At 38.0% G+C, this 18,520-nt stretch overlaps 1 protein-coding gene across 1 annotated transcript in view; it reads left to right on the top strand.

Moving 5' to 3' along the window:
* The first annotated feature begins 14,345 nt into the window (after positions 1–14,345).
* LOC6052130 (netrin-B) overlaps positions 14,346–18,520 on the top strand; it is a 124,072-nt gene continuing 119,897 nt past the window's right edge. Inside the window, 3 exon segments of the mRNA XM_038248237.1 lie at positions 14,346–14,482; positions 15,176–15,986; positions 15,988–16,499. Of these exon segments, the coding sequence (XP_038104165.1) occupies positions 15,421–15,986; positions 15,988–16,499 (1,078 nt within the window). The 5' untranslated portion in view covers positions 14,346–14,482; positions 15,176–15,420.

Below are 18,520 nucleotides of genomic sequence, written 5' to 3'. Positions count from 1 at the left end.
TCGTCGAAGTCATCGGATCGAATCTTGGGACAGAGGAAGTTCATCAAAAAAGAAAAATCTAAAAGTTCTCCATGCAGGGATTTTCACACTAATCACATGCGCGCCATGATTGTTTTTCTTTTTTTTAATTCAATTTCGAATTATTTTAAATGAATCTTGCAGAAACAAGCGTACTTTTTTAATTAGCTTCGTCGTTGACTACAATTCTAATAAGAAACGTTTGTTTACATGTAAGTTAGTCGCTGGTTAGATAGCTGTTTTCAATCTAACTTTCCTTTCCAGTGTGCGCTTTGATTTGACAGCACAGCCGTAAACCACGCCCCTTTTTTTCGTTGAATCTCTTGTTAGATGGCACAGTGTTGTCAAATACATTTGTACAACTTACTCTGATAACTTGCATCTTTTTCTGGCAAGTTATACAACAAAAAAAGTGCGCTTTTTCCAGTTCACAGGAGTTGTAGAACAAGTTGTGACAACAAGGCGGATTGGTTATACAACCAGTTAGGAAATACGTTTATCTGACAAAGTGTGTTGCTTGGGTTTTGAAGCCGGATCTCACTTAAATGTATGTAAACTATGTCCGGATCCATCATCCGACCCATCGCTGGTTAGGAAATTGAGAGAACTTTACAATGAGTCCAAAACATTGAAGATCTGGCAATCCTGTCTCGAGTTATGATATTCATGTACTTTTTTGTAGCCGGATCTCACTTAAATGTATGTAAACTATGTCCGGATCTATCATCCGACCAATCGTTGGTTAGGTAATTGAAAGGCCTTTCCAATGAGTCAAAATTATTGAAGATCTGGCAACCCTGCCTCGAGTTATGACCACTTAAGCGATATTTATGTGCTTTTTTGAAGCCGGATCTCACCTAAAGGTATGTAAACTATGTCTGGATCCATCATCCGACCCATCGTTGGTTTGACAATTGAAAGGCCTTTCCAAAGAGTCCAAAACATTGAAGATCTGGCAACCCTGTCTCTAGTTATTACCACATAAGTTATATCTGTGTTTTTTCTGTATCTAAAAAAAGCTGAAATGTGTGTCCAAGCCACTCATATTACCCATTTTTGGTAAAAAGTGAGGAAGGCATCAACCACATAGGTGGATTAGGTTAGTTTTTTCCTTTAAAACGGTGGCGCCACGTGGTGGTAGCTGTCCTGTTTATTACACCAAGGACAACCATGGGTGGTCTCTCATGCCCATGCTCCTGCTCAACTTGTTGCATAAAATACTATGTTGATGCTAATGCTGTGTTGGTCTTTAAATTAGCTGTCAAAAAAAGTCTCATCTCATATTACGGTCACCAATTCTTCTTCACGATATTTATTTTGTTTCAAATAAAGTTCAGATACATCTCATGTCCACTATTGGATTTACAGTTTTAAAGATCGTCGTTGTGTTTTGTAAAATTAAGATATTTTTTATTATGTTTTTTTTTTTTTTGATAATTAGGATAATTAGGAAGACATGTAAATTGTATAAAGTTATTTTTTCCTCTAACAACCCGGTTCATCAAAATCCATCTCCCTTCCAAAAGTTCACCGACCAACGCCAAGGAGGAAACCTTACGCCATGGTGACTGATGCACCTTCGGGGCATCAGTCCAGCTAATGAATCAATTTATCTCACCTTCTCCACCCAACTTCCCCGCCCCTCAATGGATGCAGAAGAACCCCCGGAATATGCGTGGCGTGCTGTGTGTCAGCAGTAATTACTCCCCCGGCGTCTCGTTAGAAAGGCCTTTCCCTGCTTCTCGCCCTTGCACTTGTGGGTATCAGTTAGTACGGTTTGATAAAGGCCAAATATCGTCTTCGCTAGAAAACGCAACGTCTTCAGTTTCACCAGAGGGGCCAAGGGTTGAAAGAGTTGTCACAGATAAAGAGACTCTTTTTAATTTATTTAGATTTTTTTTTACTTTTAATTTGTTTTTTTTTCGAAGCTTGATTTTTTTTCTTGATGTTTCTTCATGCATTTTTTTTTAGATATAATCTATTTGAAACGTTGATAAAATTAACAAATAAAATGTTTCAATTCTACTTGTCTGTGAACTTTCTCTCAGCTCAGAGAAAAACGGTTCAGCATCTCTGGTGCCTCTTCCCGGATGATAGCGCCAGTTGTTTATGTTTTATGTATTAAGGAGGCAAGCCAGACACAATAAATTTTCGAATTACATAAATAGGACGACCACATAAGACGACGACGATGGCAACTTTTTCCCCTTTGGCGCTCTACGTCCCAGGTCGAAATGTAGTGGAAAAGTGGTGAAAAACTGTTTACAGACACGAAGGTTTATTTTTTCCGAGAGATTCTCGAGGAATTTGATCTGTTTTGTAATTTACTTGTAGCTTTCTGACTACTTGAAGTAATTGATACATTTTTTTGAATTTTACATAATTTGAAGCTAAAAAGAAAGAATTTTGTCAACCTCTTGTTTCTAAATTCAATTCTAATCCAATCCAATCCAATCCAATCCAATCCAATCCAATCCAATCCAATCCAATCCAATCCAATCCAATCCAATCCAATCCAATCCAATCCAATCCAATCCAATCCAATCCAATCCAATCCAATCCAATCCAATCCAATCCAATCCAATCCAATCCAATCCAATCCAATCCAATCCAATCCAATCCAATCCAATCCAATCCAATCCAATCCAATCCAATCCAATCCAATCCAATCCAATCCAATCCAATCCAATCCAATCCAATCCAATCCAATCCAATCCAATCCAATCCAATCCAATCCAATCCAATCCAATCCAATCCAATCCAATCCAATCCAATCCAATCCAATCCAATCCAATCCAATCCAATCCAATCCAATCCAATCCAATCCAATCCAATCCAATCCAACCAATCCAATCCAATCCAATCCATCCAATCCAATCCAATCCAATCCAATCCAATCCAATCCAATCCAATCCAATCCAATCCAATCCAATCCAATCCAATCCAATCCAATCCAATCCAATCCAATCCAATCCAATCCAATCCAATCCAATCCAATCCAATCCAATCCAATCCAATCCAATCCAACCTAAAGCCCTTTTCTTGTCAATATAATTGCAGTACATCCGAGAACCCCCCGAAAATGTATTGCAAAAACTAAAGCGGCCAGCCCTACCGCGCCGTGTTTACCGCAGGAAGGATTCAAAGAACGGAGCACATTTCACAGAATCAACAAAGAAGGAAGGATGCGTGGACATACCGTACCAATCATTTCAATTTATGATTGCATTGTTGTTTGTGAGATTTGTTAACTGTAATAATTGTTTTTTTTTTTACTGAAAAAGGGTTTTTCAAAAACTTGAAGCCTACCAATTTATCTTGATTTGTATCAAATATAAAATTTATCGATTGTAGTTTTCCCAGAGAATTTCTGCCTTTGACATCTCGAAACTCGAAGATAGCCTTGCCAAGAAGACGATTTGTTTCGAAAAATAAAAGACGAAGGTCCCGAAGGTCGTCTCTGACTTCATGCCGAGTGAAGATCTTCAATTTGTATCACCAACGGTGCGGTCTACCCCCGTTTGGAGCGCGTAATGGAATGTGAAAACGGGCGGTTTTCTTGTTTTCACCATTTCTCCGGAACGACATCCAGCGGAACCGACGGAGAAGGGCGAAATTGTCCCCCGGGGACCAGGTTCGGGACAAGCCATCGCAAGTATATTTTCGTGTGTTGTCAATTGATTTCGCTGACGGCGTTTCTTTGGCTCTGCGTTTTTTTCCGTTATCCTGTTTTTTAAGGGTTATTTCTTCTTCCTTTGCTCAATTTGTTCAATTTGTTCGATTGCACCCAGAAGACTGGGGTTGGCAGTGGAATAACCATTACAGAGGAAAGTGTGGTTACTCGATTTCGATAAAAAAGGATACCAATTTAGCTTGAAAAAGTGTTAAAACTTTTTCCTTCTATCAATTTAATTCCAAAAAGAGTTTCAAAAATGACAAAAACAACTTTGATATGATTGAGTTCAGTTGAGGAATCAAAATCACTTCCAAATTAGCTTTTCTTGAGCATTTTGGTGCAACATTGCTAAATCTCACCTCAAGGCACAAGTTTAATTAATTTCCACCCCACCATTGCTCAAACCTATTTTCCTCATTAACGTGCACATTTACACCACATTCCCACCTCCTCCTCCCCCTACACTAGCCATCAAAGGTTAGTTAGTCTAGCAAAAGCATCGACCCTATATTCATCCCTCCCTTCGCACAAAACGACCATCGTTTGGCAGTCAGCAAAAGGGCATCCCCCGAATTTATGCAACACGCACAGCAGCGGCAGCACATGTTGTTAACGCGCTAATTTGGATCATTTGGCTCGGAGGCCTGTGTCGCCTTACGAGAAGGAGACCACATTGCAGAGTTCGGTAATAGTGGAGATTTATTGGGTAGATTAAATTGGGGCTTGGCTTCTTCCCCCGAATGGCGACCTTTGTTAGGTATGGATGAATGAATAGGAGAAAAATGGAAAAATTGTTTTCCCCCAAGGGAAGAAGGCTCGTTATTAGTTTCGGAGGAGGTCGACTGTTTAATGTGCAACAGTTGCAAACGCATATCGCACGGGAAATGGCTATGTAGGACAAAATGATTGCGTTGAGAGTGGATAGGACACCAAAGGGGTGAAGCTATGATTTTGTTATGAAAGAGGAAATTTTCATCCAAGTTTGAACCAAATAATAACTTTATCTTTATCTAACAGTCTCAATTCTTTTTTTAAAATGTGAAAATATATGAAAAAATAAGCTGATGAGATTCAAACAAGCACCATAAGTTTGGGGAATACGGGTGACAGAAATGGCCACAATTTGGAAACTTCTGTTGTGTCCTGAACAAACTTGACCTTTTAAATGAAATGATTGAAATTATTTATATAGATTCACTTTCTCGATCATCTCTGAAAAAAGGTGGTTATGTTACACATGACCAAAAAGACAAAGAACTTTGCATTAAACATCTTTGTCATGTTGGTCATGTGTAACATAGCCCCCACTTTTTCTCAGATTCATATAGAGCAATTCTCTACGAAATCGGTCTTTTTTCTTCAATTTTAATTTTTGTATTTTTTAATCCGACTGAAACTTTTTTGGTGCCTTCGGTATGCCCAAAGAAGATTTGTATAACCATACATATAGTTGTCCATACAAAATATGATGAAAATTCAAAATCTTTATTCTTGAAGGAATTTTTTTGATCGATTTGTTCTCGGCAAAGTTGTAGGATTACGACTACACTGAAAATACACGGTGAAAAATTTTGATGATTTTTTAATTTAACTTTCATCACTCGTGTCCTTGACGCAAAAACAATACTTTACCTTTTATTTTTTGATATGTTTTGACGATTATAAAATGCCAACTTTTCAGAAGGTTGTGCAAAAATCATTGATCGAGTTATGAATTTTTAATCAATACTGATTTTTCTTGTCGAAATTTTCAACTTTATTTTTCGATGTAAAAATTACTTGCAACCGTGTATTTAGTGAAATTTTGATAGCATCGTTCCGTTATAGCCATTTTTATGCAAATTTTTCAAGATAGTCGCAGTTTTTCATTTTTAATAGTGCACATGTTTTACATTTTTGAAAAAATATTTTGAAAAAGCTGAGAAAGTTCTTATGTTTGGGCTTCGACTTTGTTGATACCTTAGTTGCTGATAGTAATGCAAAGGTTTAAAACAGGAAAATTTATGCTTGTCTCACTAAAAGCCTGAGCAAATGTCGATATTCACTCGTCCAATAAATAAAATATGAAATATTTGTGAATTTTTCAGATCTTTTCGAAAACAATATTTTGTATTTTTCAAATCAAGACTAACATTTCAAAAGGGCGTAATATTGAATGTTTGGCCCTTTTGAAATGTTAGTCTTGATTTGAAAATTTTGAAAATATTGTTTTCGAAAAGATCGGAAAAATTTCACAAATGTTTCATATTTTGACATTGAAAATCGGACGATCAGTTGCTGAGATATCGACATTGAAAAATGTTGGGCTGTTTGGGTGAGACTTAGAAAACATAAATTTTCCTGTTTTTAAACCTTTGCATTGCAATATCTCAGCAACTAAAGGTCGTATCAACAAAGTCCGAAGAAGCAAAATATAGAGAATTTTCTCAGCTTTTCAAAAATATTTTTTTCAAAAGTGAGCAAACATGTGCACTAATTAAAAAAAATGAAAAACTGCGACTATTTTGAAAAAAGTTACATAAAAATGGCTATAACTTGAAAACGGTGCACTTTATCAAAATTTCACTAGAGTACTTTTTGGTTGCAAATTCAATTTTACATCGAAAAATAAAGTTAAAAAATTTTTGCGACCGAAATTTCGATTTTTTGAAAAAATCAGTATTGATTAAAAAAATTCATAACTCGGTCAATGATTTTTTGCACAACCTGGAAATTTCTGAAAAGTTGGCATTTTATGTCCTCTAAAACATATAAAAAAAAATAGTGCAATAGTTTTTTTGCAAATCAAGTTTTAGTGATAAAAAGTTAAATTAAAAAATCATCAAATTGTTTTCACCGAGTATTTTTTTTTCCAGTGTAGTCCGTATCCATACCTACAACTTTGCCGAAGACACCAAATCGATCAAAAAATTCTTTCAAAAGATACAGATTTTTGAATTTTCATACATCATTTTTGTATGGACAGCTGCCAAATTTGTATGGAAAATTATATGGACAAACTAATGATGCAAAATGGCTTCTTTGGGCATACCGAAGGCACCAAAAAAGTTTCAGTCGGATTAAAAAATACAAAAAAAAATCGAATGACCGAAATCCTAGAGAACTGCTCTATAAAAAAATTCAACTCCTTCCTACTCCTATTCAATCTAAATTATGGATTTGTGATATATCTTGTTAATATTTGTTAAATTATCAGTGTCCTGTGACTCAAAATAGGGGAAGGTTTTTGAGTATTCTCAATTCTGCTTGGATTTTTTTTCATATGTTAGAAATACCTTATGGAACAGTATTCGGCATGTGGAGAGGCTTTCGATACGTTTTATGCATATTTTAGGTACGCTTTTGGACAGTCTCCATATTTGTTCAAAGATCTCAATTATACAGCGATTCCACGTCTAACAGGAATTATCCAAATCAAAAGTGCTCCGATTTGGCTAAAATTTGGTATGTAATTGAAATACGCAACTTTTGATACCCAAAAAATATAGGTCATTAGAAGGGTTAGTGAATTTTCAAGGTTTCGCGGACAGTGTAAAATCCGTGAAATTTGGAAATTTCCGCGAAAACCCGTAAAATTTAACATTTTCTTAAATGAATACTTAAAAATAATAGAATTCAGCCAGCATTTACCCACAAACCATGTAAAGGCAAATAATATTAGGTTTTAATTGAAAAGTGCTTTATACAGTGGATACTCGTTGTCGATATTGAAGGGACCGTCGATAGTGGGAGTTATCAAATTATAGAACGTAATTTATTGAAAGCTGGAGCAATATTGATATCGAGAATGTTGAGAGTCAGGGAGTCCACTCTAATATAAACTATTTGATGAATTTAAAAGAAAACAACAATTCAAACAAAATTGTTAAAACATTTACAAAATAACGAACGCTGTGAATAATAATATGAAGTAAATAAGAATCAGTCAAATAAAAAAGCAGAATCATTAAAATTTAACAAAATCTTCAGGAAAGGATGATTGCAGTCATTCTTCATTAAAATTACTATTAATTTTTGCTTTTTGTTTATTAAGTTTAATGCACATGATAAATATCTTTGTTTTTTTGCTATGATTTCTTCGAAGGAATAAATTTATGTTTAATGATCAAAAATAGCAAACATTCTAGTAAAAGTAATATTCAGTAGATACAGTCAGCAGCAACAGTTGAAGTCAAGCAAAACAATGTAAATAGGCCAAAGCTGAAGTGTAAACAAAGAGTCTGTCCTGCTCGTTCCTAATGTAAACATTTACTGACGACTGTTTGTGTACACTTCGGGTTTGGCCTATTTACATTGTTTTGCTTGAAGTAAGCTATAAGAAAATACTGGAAATTTCATTTGAGAATTTTATTTGAATATTTACATAATTTTATCATGCTTTTATTCCCTGCAATAATAATTTGACTTTGAATTTCACGTCATAATATTATTTTTGATTTTGAAAGTTAGGCCTTTATAGAACATTTCAGATTTTGTTCTCAGTTTTATGCAAATTTCACGAAATTTAATGATTTGGTGATGATGGCTAGACAAGATTGTTCAATCTTGTTTTGATTTGGAATCAATACAATGTCAAAAAGATAAAATAGAAGCGAATCAAGAAATACTTTTTAGCTTCATAAATCGAATATGTTGAAAAAAATATATATATTACCATTCCAAGATCCAAAGAACAAAAAAAAAAACAGAAAAGATTTTTTTTTGAATTTCACTTTACAAATTGTTGAAAAAATAAAAATTGTTGAATAACATGAAATGAATTATGTAAAGCCCTTTTTGTAATTTTAGCAGAAGACTTTCTAGGAAATTTTAATATTTTTCACGTTCCGTAAAATTTTCGTGAAATTTGGAACTTTGGAATTTTGGTCCCTGTGAAATTCACTATTTTTGAGCGTGAAAAATCACTTAGCCTCATTAGGATGGAAACAAAAATTATTTTTTGGGAAATTGAGTTTTTGTGAAAAAAAATTAGTAAAAAATTTATCATTTTTTCCGTGTACCTATTTTTTCTCAATTGTCCTCAACAATAACTACAACTTTGCCGAAGGCACCAAATTGATCATAAAATTCACTCAAAAGTTACAGCTGTTTGAATATTTACGTACCATTTTTGTATGGACAGCTGCCAATATTGTATGGAGACTTGTACGGGTGAACCAATGACACAAAATAGTTTCTTTGGTCATAGGGAAGGCACCCACAAAATTTAACCCAAACAAAAAAATACAAAAAACAAAAAATGTTCGAAATCGGCCGCTATGAAATTTGTTCAGGCGATGCAGGAGATAGGTTTTTTTTGAAAAATGTGTTTTTACGAAAATCGTCGAAAATTGCAAGTTTTTGGACCACCCTAAGGCCGATGCAAATATTAAAAAAAGTTTTTGTCCCTCGGCCCTGGCCGAGGTCAAGGGGGAGGGGGGGGGGCAAAAATATAAAAATATAAAAATTTTAACAAGCCATAATCTTCACATTTAAATGAAAAAGTGTTTTAAAATACATATTACACTAGTTCAGTTTTTTGCAATCATTAATTTTCAAAAAATCTAAGATCTCACAAAAACAAAAATTGTATCGAAAAAAAAGATTTTGCATCGAAAATTTTCAAAAAATCTTAAGATTTTTTAATAAACCCAAACACGCTAAAAATGATTTTAAACGCAGGAGAATGTATTTTAATTTGATTTCAGCTGGTTGCACTTGAATTTTCATTGAAATGTTGAAGTTTATTGTAAAAATATTTTTTTGCCCCTGATTTTCGGGCCAATTTTCAAGGGGGTGACAAATATTTTAAAAATATTTGTACCAGCCTAATTATCAAACAAAAAAATATGGGTCTTATTATTTTAGCCAAATAACTTACATGCCAAATTTTAGCCCAATCGGAGCATTTATTTTTTATTTTTTCCTGGACATTGGAAATAAATTAGACAAAGCTGTTAATTGCGAAAAGCTAACCCATAAGAATTGAAGGAAAGTCTGGCATTTGAGTCGGTTTACATCCGGATCTTCATTGGCACCATCCACAAATGACGTAGTTTTTTTTGACAGTTTTGACCTAGGTGTAGATCCCCCTAAACAGCATATTTCCCATCAAAATCCATCTATTTTGTAAGGATCGTAATACACCCGCAGACCTACCTTAAAATGCTACGTCATTTGTAGATGCCGCCATCCCAGCAAGTCGTACGATGATCCAATCCATTGGCAAAGCTAACAAAATCATGAATATCTACTCTTTCATCAGCTTGACACGTTTGCCCACAAGCACATGGCATCTCTATCACCTCTTCAGGACAACCGCTTATAATGACATCAAAGTCACCCCGACGCGACAAAAGTCGGTCCGTCCGCTTCCCGACCCCAATTGAATAGGGGAACCACTTCCTGACAACTTCCGTCAACCCGCGGAAGAAAACCCTTTGAGACATCTCACGCCCATGACTTGAACAAAAAAAAACGAAAACGTCCCACTCACTCTGCGCACGATGATCATGCAGCTGATTTAATCGCTCGATCCAAGATCCGCTGCGGGTCTGGAAGACATCCCCATTGTCCCAGCGCATGTCTTCGTTAAGCGCCCCCACCCCCTCCCGGTCTTGGACTCCAATTAAGGGCCGGGGGTCTCTTCACGCACCGCGAAGAAAAGAGCGCCCTGATTTATGACGGATCGCGTGTTTATGACTTGGCATAAATTTCACTTCTACACCGTCGACTTTGAGGAGGAAACGCAGTGCGAGCTCTTGATTCGTCGACAAAAGGTGAGAACGAGTTCTTCCAGTTGCGGAGAGCTGCGGAGATCGCTGGAGGAATTTTGTACAGGGATCCCGTCCCTAATCCACTTGGACGGGAATTAATTACGATGTGTTGATGGGATGTCACGCGAAGCAGCGATTCAGAGTGATCCGTTCGTTTAGAGCTGGGGTGACTTGCTGGAGTTGAACTGCTGCTCGAGCGTTTGAAAACTCGCTGGAGTTCCGTTTCAAATTCCTACGGTATCGTACAGTCGAATTTGCCTTTCTCGTCTAACAATATCACTGCGAAATATGAGCACAGGGAATATTCTCTCCTTAAGGGAATTCCTAGCCACAAATGATGGAGTCCCAGCAATCTTTCATGTGCCGACATTGTGGCACGTGTACAGACCCGGATGGTGACGACAAGAAGGTTTGCCTATACTGTTTCCCTTCGTCATACGCACGCACATCTAATTAGAAGGACAACAAGACAAATTTATTCCAATTATGCAACACCTTCGCTCTTTTCCCTCAAAAGATCCATGGGTTGTTGTTTGCGAACATATCCGGGCCGTACTAGAGATCTTAAATAGGGAGACTGGACGAAGTGAATTTGACGTACCCAAACAGACGCGAGTTTGACGTATTCAAACGAGCATTTTCCTTTACGCCCAGCAAAACTTATCAGTGTTGCCAAGCTCAAAACATACGTTGCAAGATCGATTTAGCAAGCTTAGACCAGTCTCCCTATTTAGGGTCTCTAGGCCGTACCTATGGTTTGGAAGTCTTTTTTCACTTATATTTTGGGACTTATCAAAATTGTTAACGATAAAATTAACGAAGCTCGATAACGATAACGATAATTCTATTGGCGATAATAATGGACGATAACTCATTTTTAAATATCTTTAAAATAGACTAAATTCAACCAAATTATGTTATAATTTAAATGCTTTCATTAAGAATATATGTTTTTGAAAAATGTAGTGTGTTTCAAAGTACAGTTACTCAAAATTGTGCACAGAAAACCGATTTTTTTCATAATTACTGAAATTTACAAAATTCGCAATATGCGTATCAAATGTAGCAACATTTTTTATGCTTTTTACCTTCATTAGAGTTTTTTCAAAGAAAAATATTAAAATTGAAAATACAGTTTTGAAAATACCAGAATTCCTAAATTTGCACATATGTACTTGAACGAAGGAAATCTAAACTTTTTCACTTCATTAGATTTTGGAAAAACACTAAAATTTTCAGAACATTTGATATATTATTAATGAACCAAGAATATAGTTTTTAATTTTTATCTTATTATTGCAAAATAACTGGACAGGTGTATATTTCTTTCTTAAACACTTTTTGTATTCAAATTCAATTTTTTAACTTTTTATTTTTTGCCCCCCTTCCCCCTAAGACTTTGGTCAGAGTAAGAGGTTATGTCCCACGACTCTGACCAAAGACTTGGGGTAGGGGAGGCAAAAAATAAAAAGTTAAAAAATTGAATTTGAATACAAAAAGTGTTTAAGAAAGAATTATACACCTGTCCAGTTATTTTGCAATAATAAGATTCAAAAATTTAAAAAAAAAAAACTATATTCTTGGTTAAAGCATTGAAAATTTATCAAATCGATTTCAGAATGTTTCAAAATGATTATCGTTATCGATAATATTATCGACGATAATTTTCTCGATTAACAACCTTGGATTATTTGGAGCAACACCAAATTAACTTTTTTTGACATTACCCAGTATTGATATCGATTTTATGAATCCTTCCGTACCGAGCCAGGCGGGAAATCAAAAATAACTCAATTTTGGTGTTGGTTTTGGTTTTGGTTTTGGTTTTGGTTTTGGTTTTGGTTTTGGTTTTGGTTTTGGTTTTGGTTTTGGTTTTGGCTCATTTAATTTTGATTTGGTTTTGGTTTTGGTTTTGGTTTTGGTTTAATTCCTGGTCCTGGTTTTGGTTTGGTTTTGGTTTTGTACTGGTTTTGGCCTGGTTTTGGTTTTGGTTTTGGTTTTGGTCTTGGTTTTGAACATTTGATTTGGTTCTGGCTTTTGGTTTTATTTTGGTCTTATTTTGGCTTGGTCTGGCCTTGGCCTTTGGTTTTGGTTCTGGTCTTGGTTTTGGATTCAATTTCATTTTGGTTTTGGCCCCTGGTTTTGGCCTTTGGTTTTGGTTTATTTCCTGACTCTGGACTTGGACTTGGTCTGGAATTTGGAATTGGAATTTGGAATATTGGCCCTTTGGTTTTGGCCTTATTCCTGGTTCTTGGTCTTGGCTGGCATTGGCATTATCATTGGCTTATGGTATTGGATAATATTATATAATATTCTCTTAACCTTGGTTTTGGTTTTGGCTTTTGACTTTTACCTGGTTTTGGTTTTGGTTTGGTTTTGGTTTTGGTTTTGGTTTTGGTTTTGGTTTTGGTTTTGGTTTTGGTTTTGGTTTTGGTTTGGTTTTGTTTTGGTTTTGGTTTGGTTTTGGTTTTGGTTTTGGTTTTGGTTTTGGTTTTGGTTTTGGTTTTGGTTTTGGTTTTGGTTTTGGTTTGGTTTTGGTTTTGGTTTTGGTTTTGGTTTTGGTTTGGTTTTGGTTTTGGTTTTGGTTTGGTTTTGGTTTTGGTTTTGGTTTTTTGGTTTTGGTTTTGGTTTTGGTTTTGGTTTTGGTTTTGGTTTTGGTTTTGGTTTTGGTTTTGGTTTTGGTTTTGGTTTTGGTTTTGGTTTTGGTTTTGGTTTTGGTTTTGGTTTTGGTTTTGGTTTTGGTTTTGGTTTTGGTTTTGGTTTTGGTTTTGGTTTTGGTTTTGGTTTTGGTTTTGGTTTTGGTTTTGGTTTTGGTTTTGGTTTTGGTTTTGGTTTTGGTTTTGGTTTTGGTTTTGGTTTTGGTTTTGGTTTTGGATTTGGTTTTTTGGCTTTGAAGGTTAACTGGACGGTAATTTTTTCGCGACTATAAACTTCATTGAGATTACCCTTATTTTTGTAAGATTCGAAGATTTTATAAAAGAAGGGTTATTTTTTTACCAGAAACATACAATTCAAAGAGAATTACCGTCACCCGGAGCGTAACGGGACAGCTGGGGTGAATTGGGACAGCTGTTTTTTCCTTGTTACTGCACAATATTTGGAGTTTTTTATTAGTTTTGGAATGATTAAGATTTAAAGATTTTAATACACCAAAATGAAAAATATGAGTTTTATAAACTTATTCTCATTGAAAAAAAAAAACATTAAAATTCATTAAAAAAACAACAGCAACAAACATTTTTGGGAAATGGTATATTCTTGGTCAAAAGCAGTTTGTAAGCTCCAAATCAGATTTTCATACAAACATTGAAAAAGTAAAAAAATCGCCAGAAAAATATTTTTAAATCTTTTAAATTATAACAAATTATTTAATTTAATTTTATTGAAATTAATACTTTGCTCTGTCCTTTAAACGGCCGAAAAATAATTCGCATTGATTGCAACACAGCTTATGATTAGGAAATATGTTCACAAAAACACATGAATCCAAGCTTGAACTTGTTAATCACTAATCATTTTAACACTCATCCAATTAACACCCGCTACCCTCCACCTTGCTATCGAACTCCAAAGCGCGCGTGAGAGCGAGCAAGACGCAACACAAACAAACCAGCTTACGCCACACTAGTCGTCCCTTTCGATCTCCCTTCCCTTCTTTCCCGCACACACGCTCTCTCACTTCGCTCACGACTCACTCCCCACTGTATGAGCCGCACGCTCTCTCACCTCACCTTTCTCACCTGCCACACTCAAGAGAGAACGCGCTCGCGCTCGCATCCGTCACTCACAGCCTGTGAGAGCCGCCTCCACTTATGCTACCAGCCACGAGCGAGCATCACTCACCCGAACGTTCCGCCTTCGGACGCGCTATGCTGAGATTTGTTCCCTTCTCGCAGGCTCAGTTCCGACGGTGCATCGATAGCGGAAAGTGCTCGCGTACTCTCTCAGTCGTCCGCAGAGAAAAAGTCGAAAAGTCGCACGGCGGCGCGCGCGGTCGCGAGGTTTTTTTTGTTCTGTGTGTGGCGATTTGGCGGTGAGTCCTTTTTGGAAAGGATATTGCGTGATTTGGGGAAGGAAGGGTGAAAGGGGGGAGGAAAAGGATAATTTGGATCGCGGGGTGGTCTGGTTTTTTTTTGTTTGAGGGGGTGGGTCAAGCAGTGATTAAGGTGCACGGGGTGAGGAGGTGCCAAGTCATTATGTGTTTTGCCCCGTTCCGGGTGGACTTAATTTGATTTTGAGGTGGGGAGAAAAAAAAGAAGAAAGGATTGCGGCTACCGATTCTTGGAAGAAGATGGGCAGGAAGAATTTGTGGCGCGTAACGTGATAAAGATCGGAGTATTTTTTTTGTTGCATTCGGGAGTCGTGAAGATTCGAAGAGCATTCCTGGGGTGACGACAACCAGCGATTTATGTATTTATAGGCGTAATTTTCGGCTTGTTTTCTCGTTTTGCCCTTCGCTGCGACCGATCCGGCTGAATTGTTGTTTAGATTTGTTCCCGAAACCCCCTTCTCCGCGAACCTCTCCGCCTCACTCTCTAGTGTATAATTTCATTAAGTGTTTTTTTTCGTCCATCATTCTTCATTTCGAGATCCGTTCCTGCCGCAGCATATCCCTTTCGGAGATCTGTCGTCTGGTTCTGGTTTTATAATTAGAAGAACACTCCTCTCTCTTGCGCGTTTTTATTTATTTTTAATTACCCTCTCCGTTTTATTATGTAAACAAAAGGTTGTATTTTCGGGGGTTTGACAAACCACGCGCGCACGCGAGCGTTCGCAGCAGCTATCAACGGAGAGCAGCATGTTGCGCTAGCGATTCTTAAGAAGTGAAGCAGAAGGGAAGGAAGAGAACAGTGCGTTCTAACGGGGTGAAAGCCGCGCGTAGCGCGAGAAGAGTTGCACGAAGAGAATGTTGTTCCCGGGAAAGTGAAATTTGGGTGATTTCTGGGAAGTTATAAAAGTTATAAAATCGACATGAAGTGCAGTGTACTGCTGTTGGTGGCGCTGGTGACGGTGACCTCCGGGCACCGGTCGTACCTGCGCAGCTTCCAGACCCAGGCGTCGATGGACCCTTGTTACGACGAGGACCGTCCACGGCGCTGCATGCCGGACTTTGTGAACGCCGCGTTTGGCGTTCCGATCGAGGCTTCCTCGACCTGTGGACGGGACAAGCCCGCCCGCTACTGCGACTACCGAGATCAGCTCGCTCGTAACGAGTCCAGCTGTGACATTTGCGACGACTCCGATCCGACCAAGCGGTTCGCGTCGACCGCCCTCACGGACGTGCACAACTCCAACAACGTGACCTGCTGGCGATCGGAACCGCGCGTCGGCTCCGTAGATCCGGGATCCCAACCGGACAACGTAACGCTCACGCTATCGCTCGGCAAAAAGTTCGAACTAACCTACGTCAGTCTGATGTTCTGCCCGTACGCGATCCGTCCGGATTCGATGGCCATCTTCAAGAGCGCCGACTACGGCAAGACCTGGCAACCGTTCCAGTTCTATAGCTCCCAGTGCCGCAAGCTGGACGGACGCCCGGGCCACCATCTCCAAGACCAACGAGCAGGAAGCTCGCTGCATCGACCACAACCGCTTCAACGCCGACGGCGTCCAAGGCTCCCGGATCGCCTTCAGCACCCTCGAGGGGCGCCCTTCCGCCCAGGACTTCGATTCCTCCCCCGTCCTGCAGGACTGGGTCACCGCCACCGACATCCGCGTGGTCTTCCATCGACTCCAGCCCCCAACCACGACCACCATCCTGAAAACGCAGTCCTCCGAGCAGATCAAGTACAAAAAGTCCGAGTACATCTCCAAGGAGATCTTCACGCCGCCCTCGGCCGGTGTCAGCACGTACGCCCTGTCCGATTTTGCCGTCGGAGGGCGCTGCAAGTGCAACGGGCACGCGTCCAAGTGCGTCAAGGGTTCGGACGGGAAGCTGGAGTGCGACTGCAAGCACAATACGGCGGGCCGCGACTGCGAGCGCTGCAAGCCGTTCTACTTTGACCGGCCGTGGGGACGCGGCACCGTGCGGGACGCGAACGAGTGCAAAGGTAAGATTACTGAAGAGGGGGGAGATCTGTTGGCGTATTGGCCAAGTCAGTAATTCAAGAAACTGTAGATTATTCGTATTAACTCTTCAAAAGGGCGTCTATTCCACCGGACATTTACAAGTTTGACAAACAGACACCCATCAACTGTCACGTTACATCAAATAACGCCACCCAACGTCTTCAAACGTCATCATACTGACGTTTGACGCCTACAGGCAAACGCAATTTTAACCCAAATCCATCATTTTCAACCCAAAATTGACGATTGCGACACGAAATCATGACGCCACAGTGTTCTTCTGTGGAAAGCGAGCGAGAATTAGATTCAATTATTCAAATTGCGCACCTCCCCTGCTCCAACTCCGGATGCTTTTGATCTAGGTCCAACGGAGATTGTGAGTTCGGAATCTCCAAGGGTTTGTTAGTTTGTACTGTGTTAGTTCATTCTGCTAGTGTATGAAAGGTACAAATGAGATGGAATTTTAAATTGCTTGCGGATGCGTGTTGCAGCGAGATCTCCGTACACTAACTGCAGACTGCAGAGACTGTCTGGAAATTGATTTGGTGCGAATCAAGAAGGTGCAGATGTGCGGTGATGATTGGTTTTGGCAGTGCGTTTTTTGAGGTTATGACAGAGATGTTTGTTTTGGAGCGATTTGAGTTGCGGGCGTTGGATTCTAGGCAGATGTTCAAATATTTTGGTTTTGGATGTTGATTTGTTCAGCAAGCACAAATCTTCGGATATTGTCGATGAACATAACCTCATACACTTTGATTTTTCGATGCCACTGTTTACACGGGCGTTGTTTTCATCAGATTTTGACAATACATGGCTTACGTAGTATGCGTTTTGAAATAAAATATTTGGATGATTTTTTTCTAAAAATATAATGAAATTTGAGGTATATTCCGAGAGACTAGCATTCACCCAAATCTGACAGTAACCTTAAAACTTATTTTTGAGTAACAAATAAAAGACGTCAAAGGCCCAGTAGACCCTACACAACCCTATGCACAGTGGTCCAGATCTTAAATTTCAGTTGCTAATGAATTTTCCGGAAAATTGTGAAGTTTAGTAGCTTTGGTGTCTTGAGAAGAACTGTTGCAAATGGAAAGGGGTAACTTTTGGTGTCATTGAAAATTAGGGTGGTTCACGATTGGGATAATTGAGATAATTTAATTTACATGGTTTTTTATCGCAATTTTAGCTTTCGACTTATTATGTCTTAGCGCAGAGCAAACCCCAATTCGCACAATTTAAGAGCTTCAAAACAAACATTTAAAGTTCAATATTTATTTTGAACTTAAGGGTCAAAAGTTACAGCCAATTTTGTAAAAGTGACGTTTCAAACTAAAAAAATGATTGAAGGGGTATTTTTCATTTCTCAAGATATTTCAATCCAAGTGGTTCGATCGCAAAATTAAGTGGAAAATTGATTTTCGAAAAATATGAAGTTTTAAGCTTTATTGTCTTCAAAAGTTTTCAAATGTAAAATTTTCCCACTGAAATGACCAAAATCGATATTTTGAGATCGAGCTGAATCATTTTTCAGGGTTGGTTAGATTGAAAATAAGGGTGGTTCAAGATTAGTGATTTTCAAAACATATAATTGAGGATTTTTTTGTCTTTCAGTTCAATCAAGCAACTTTTTCGTTATTTTTATGTCAAAATTATCATATGCGCCTAAAATATTTGTCGAAGTTTAAAGAAAAATACCACTGAGGCTTTTCAAAGTTTGTAGTGCTATATCTCCTCTTTCAAATGCAATGCGGCGCTTAAAATACAGCCCGCGCTTTTTCGAGATTTAAATTTGCATCTTTTTTATCTTTTTAAAAATAAAATGTTTGTTTTTTAAAGCTCTAAAAGTGCCCTGAACATCACTTTTCTCTAAAACGTTTCCCTGAATTGCTACGTCATAAAAAAAAAACAGATTTTCAAAGTTTCGCTCACATGCTTGCTCTGAATTTGCTTCAAGAAGACGTAGATTGCGAGATAAAATTGTGGTGTCTTCAACAAAGTT

The sequence above is a fragment of the Culex quinquefasciatus genome, chromosome 1 (assembly GCF_015732765.1).
Source record: "Culex quinquefasciatus strain JHB chromosome 1, VPISU_Cqui_1.0_pri_paternal, whole genome shotgun sequence".
Lineage (NCBI taxonomy): Eukaryota > Metazoa > Arthropoda > Insecta > Diptera > Culicidae > Culex > Culex quinquefasciatus.
This window is presented reverse-complemented; position numbering and strand designations above follow the sequence as displayed.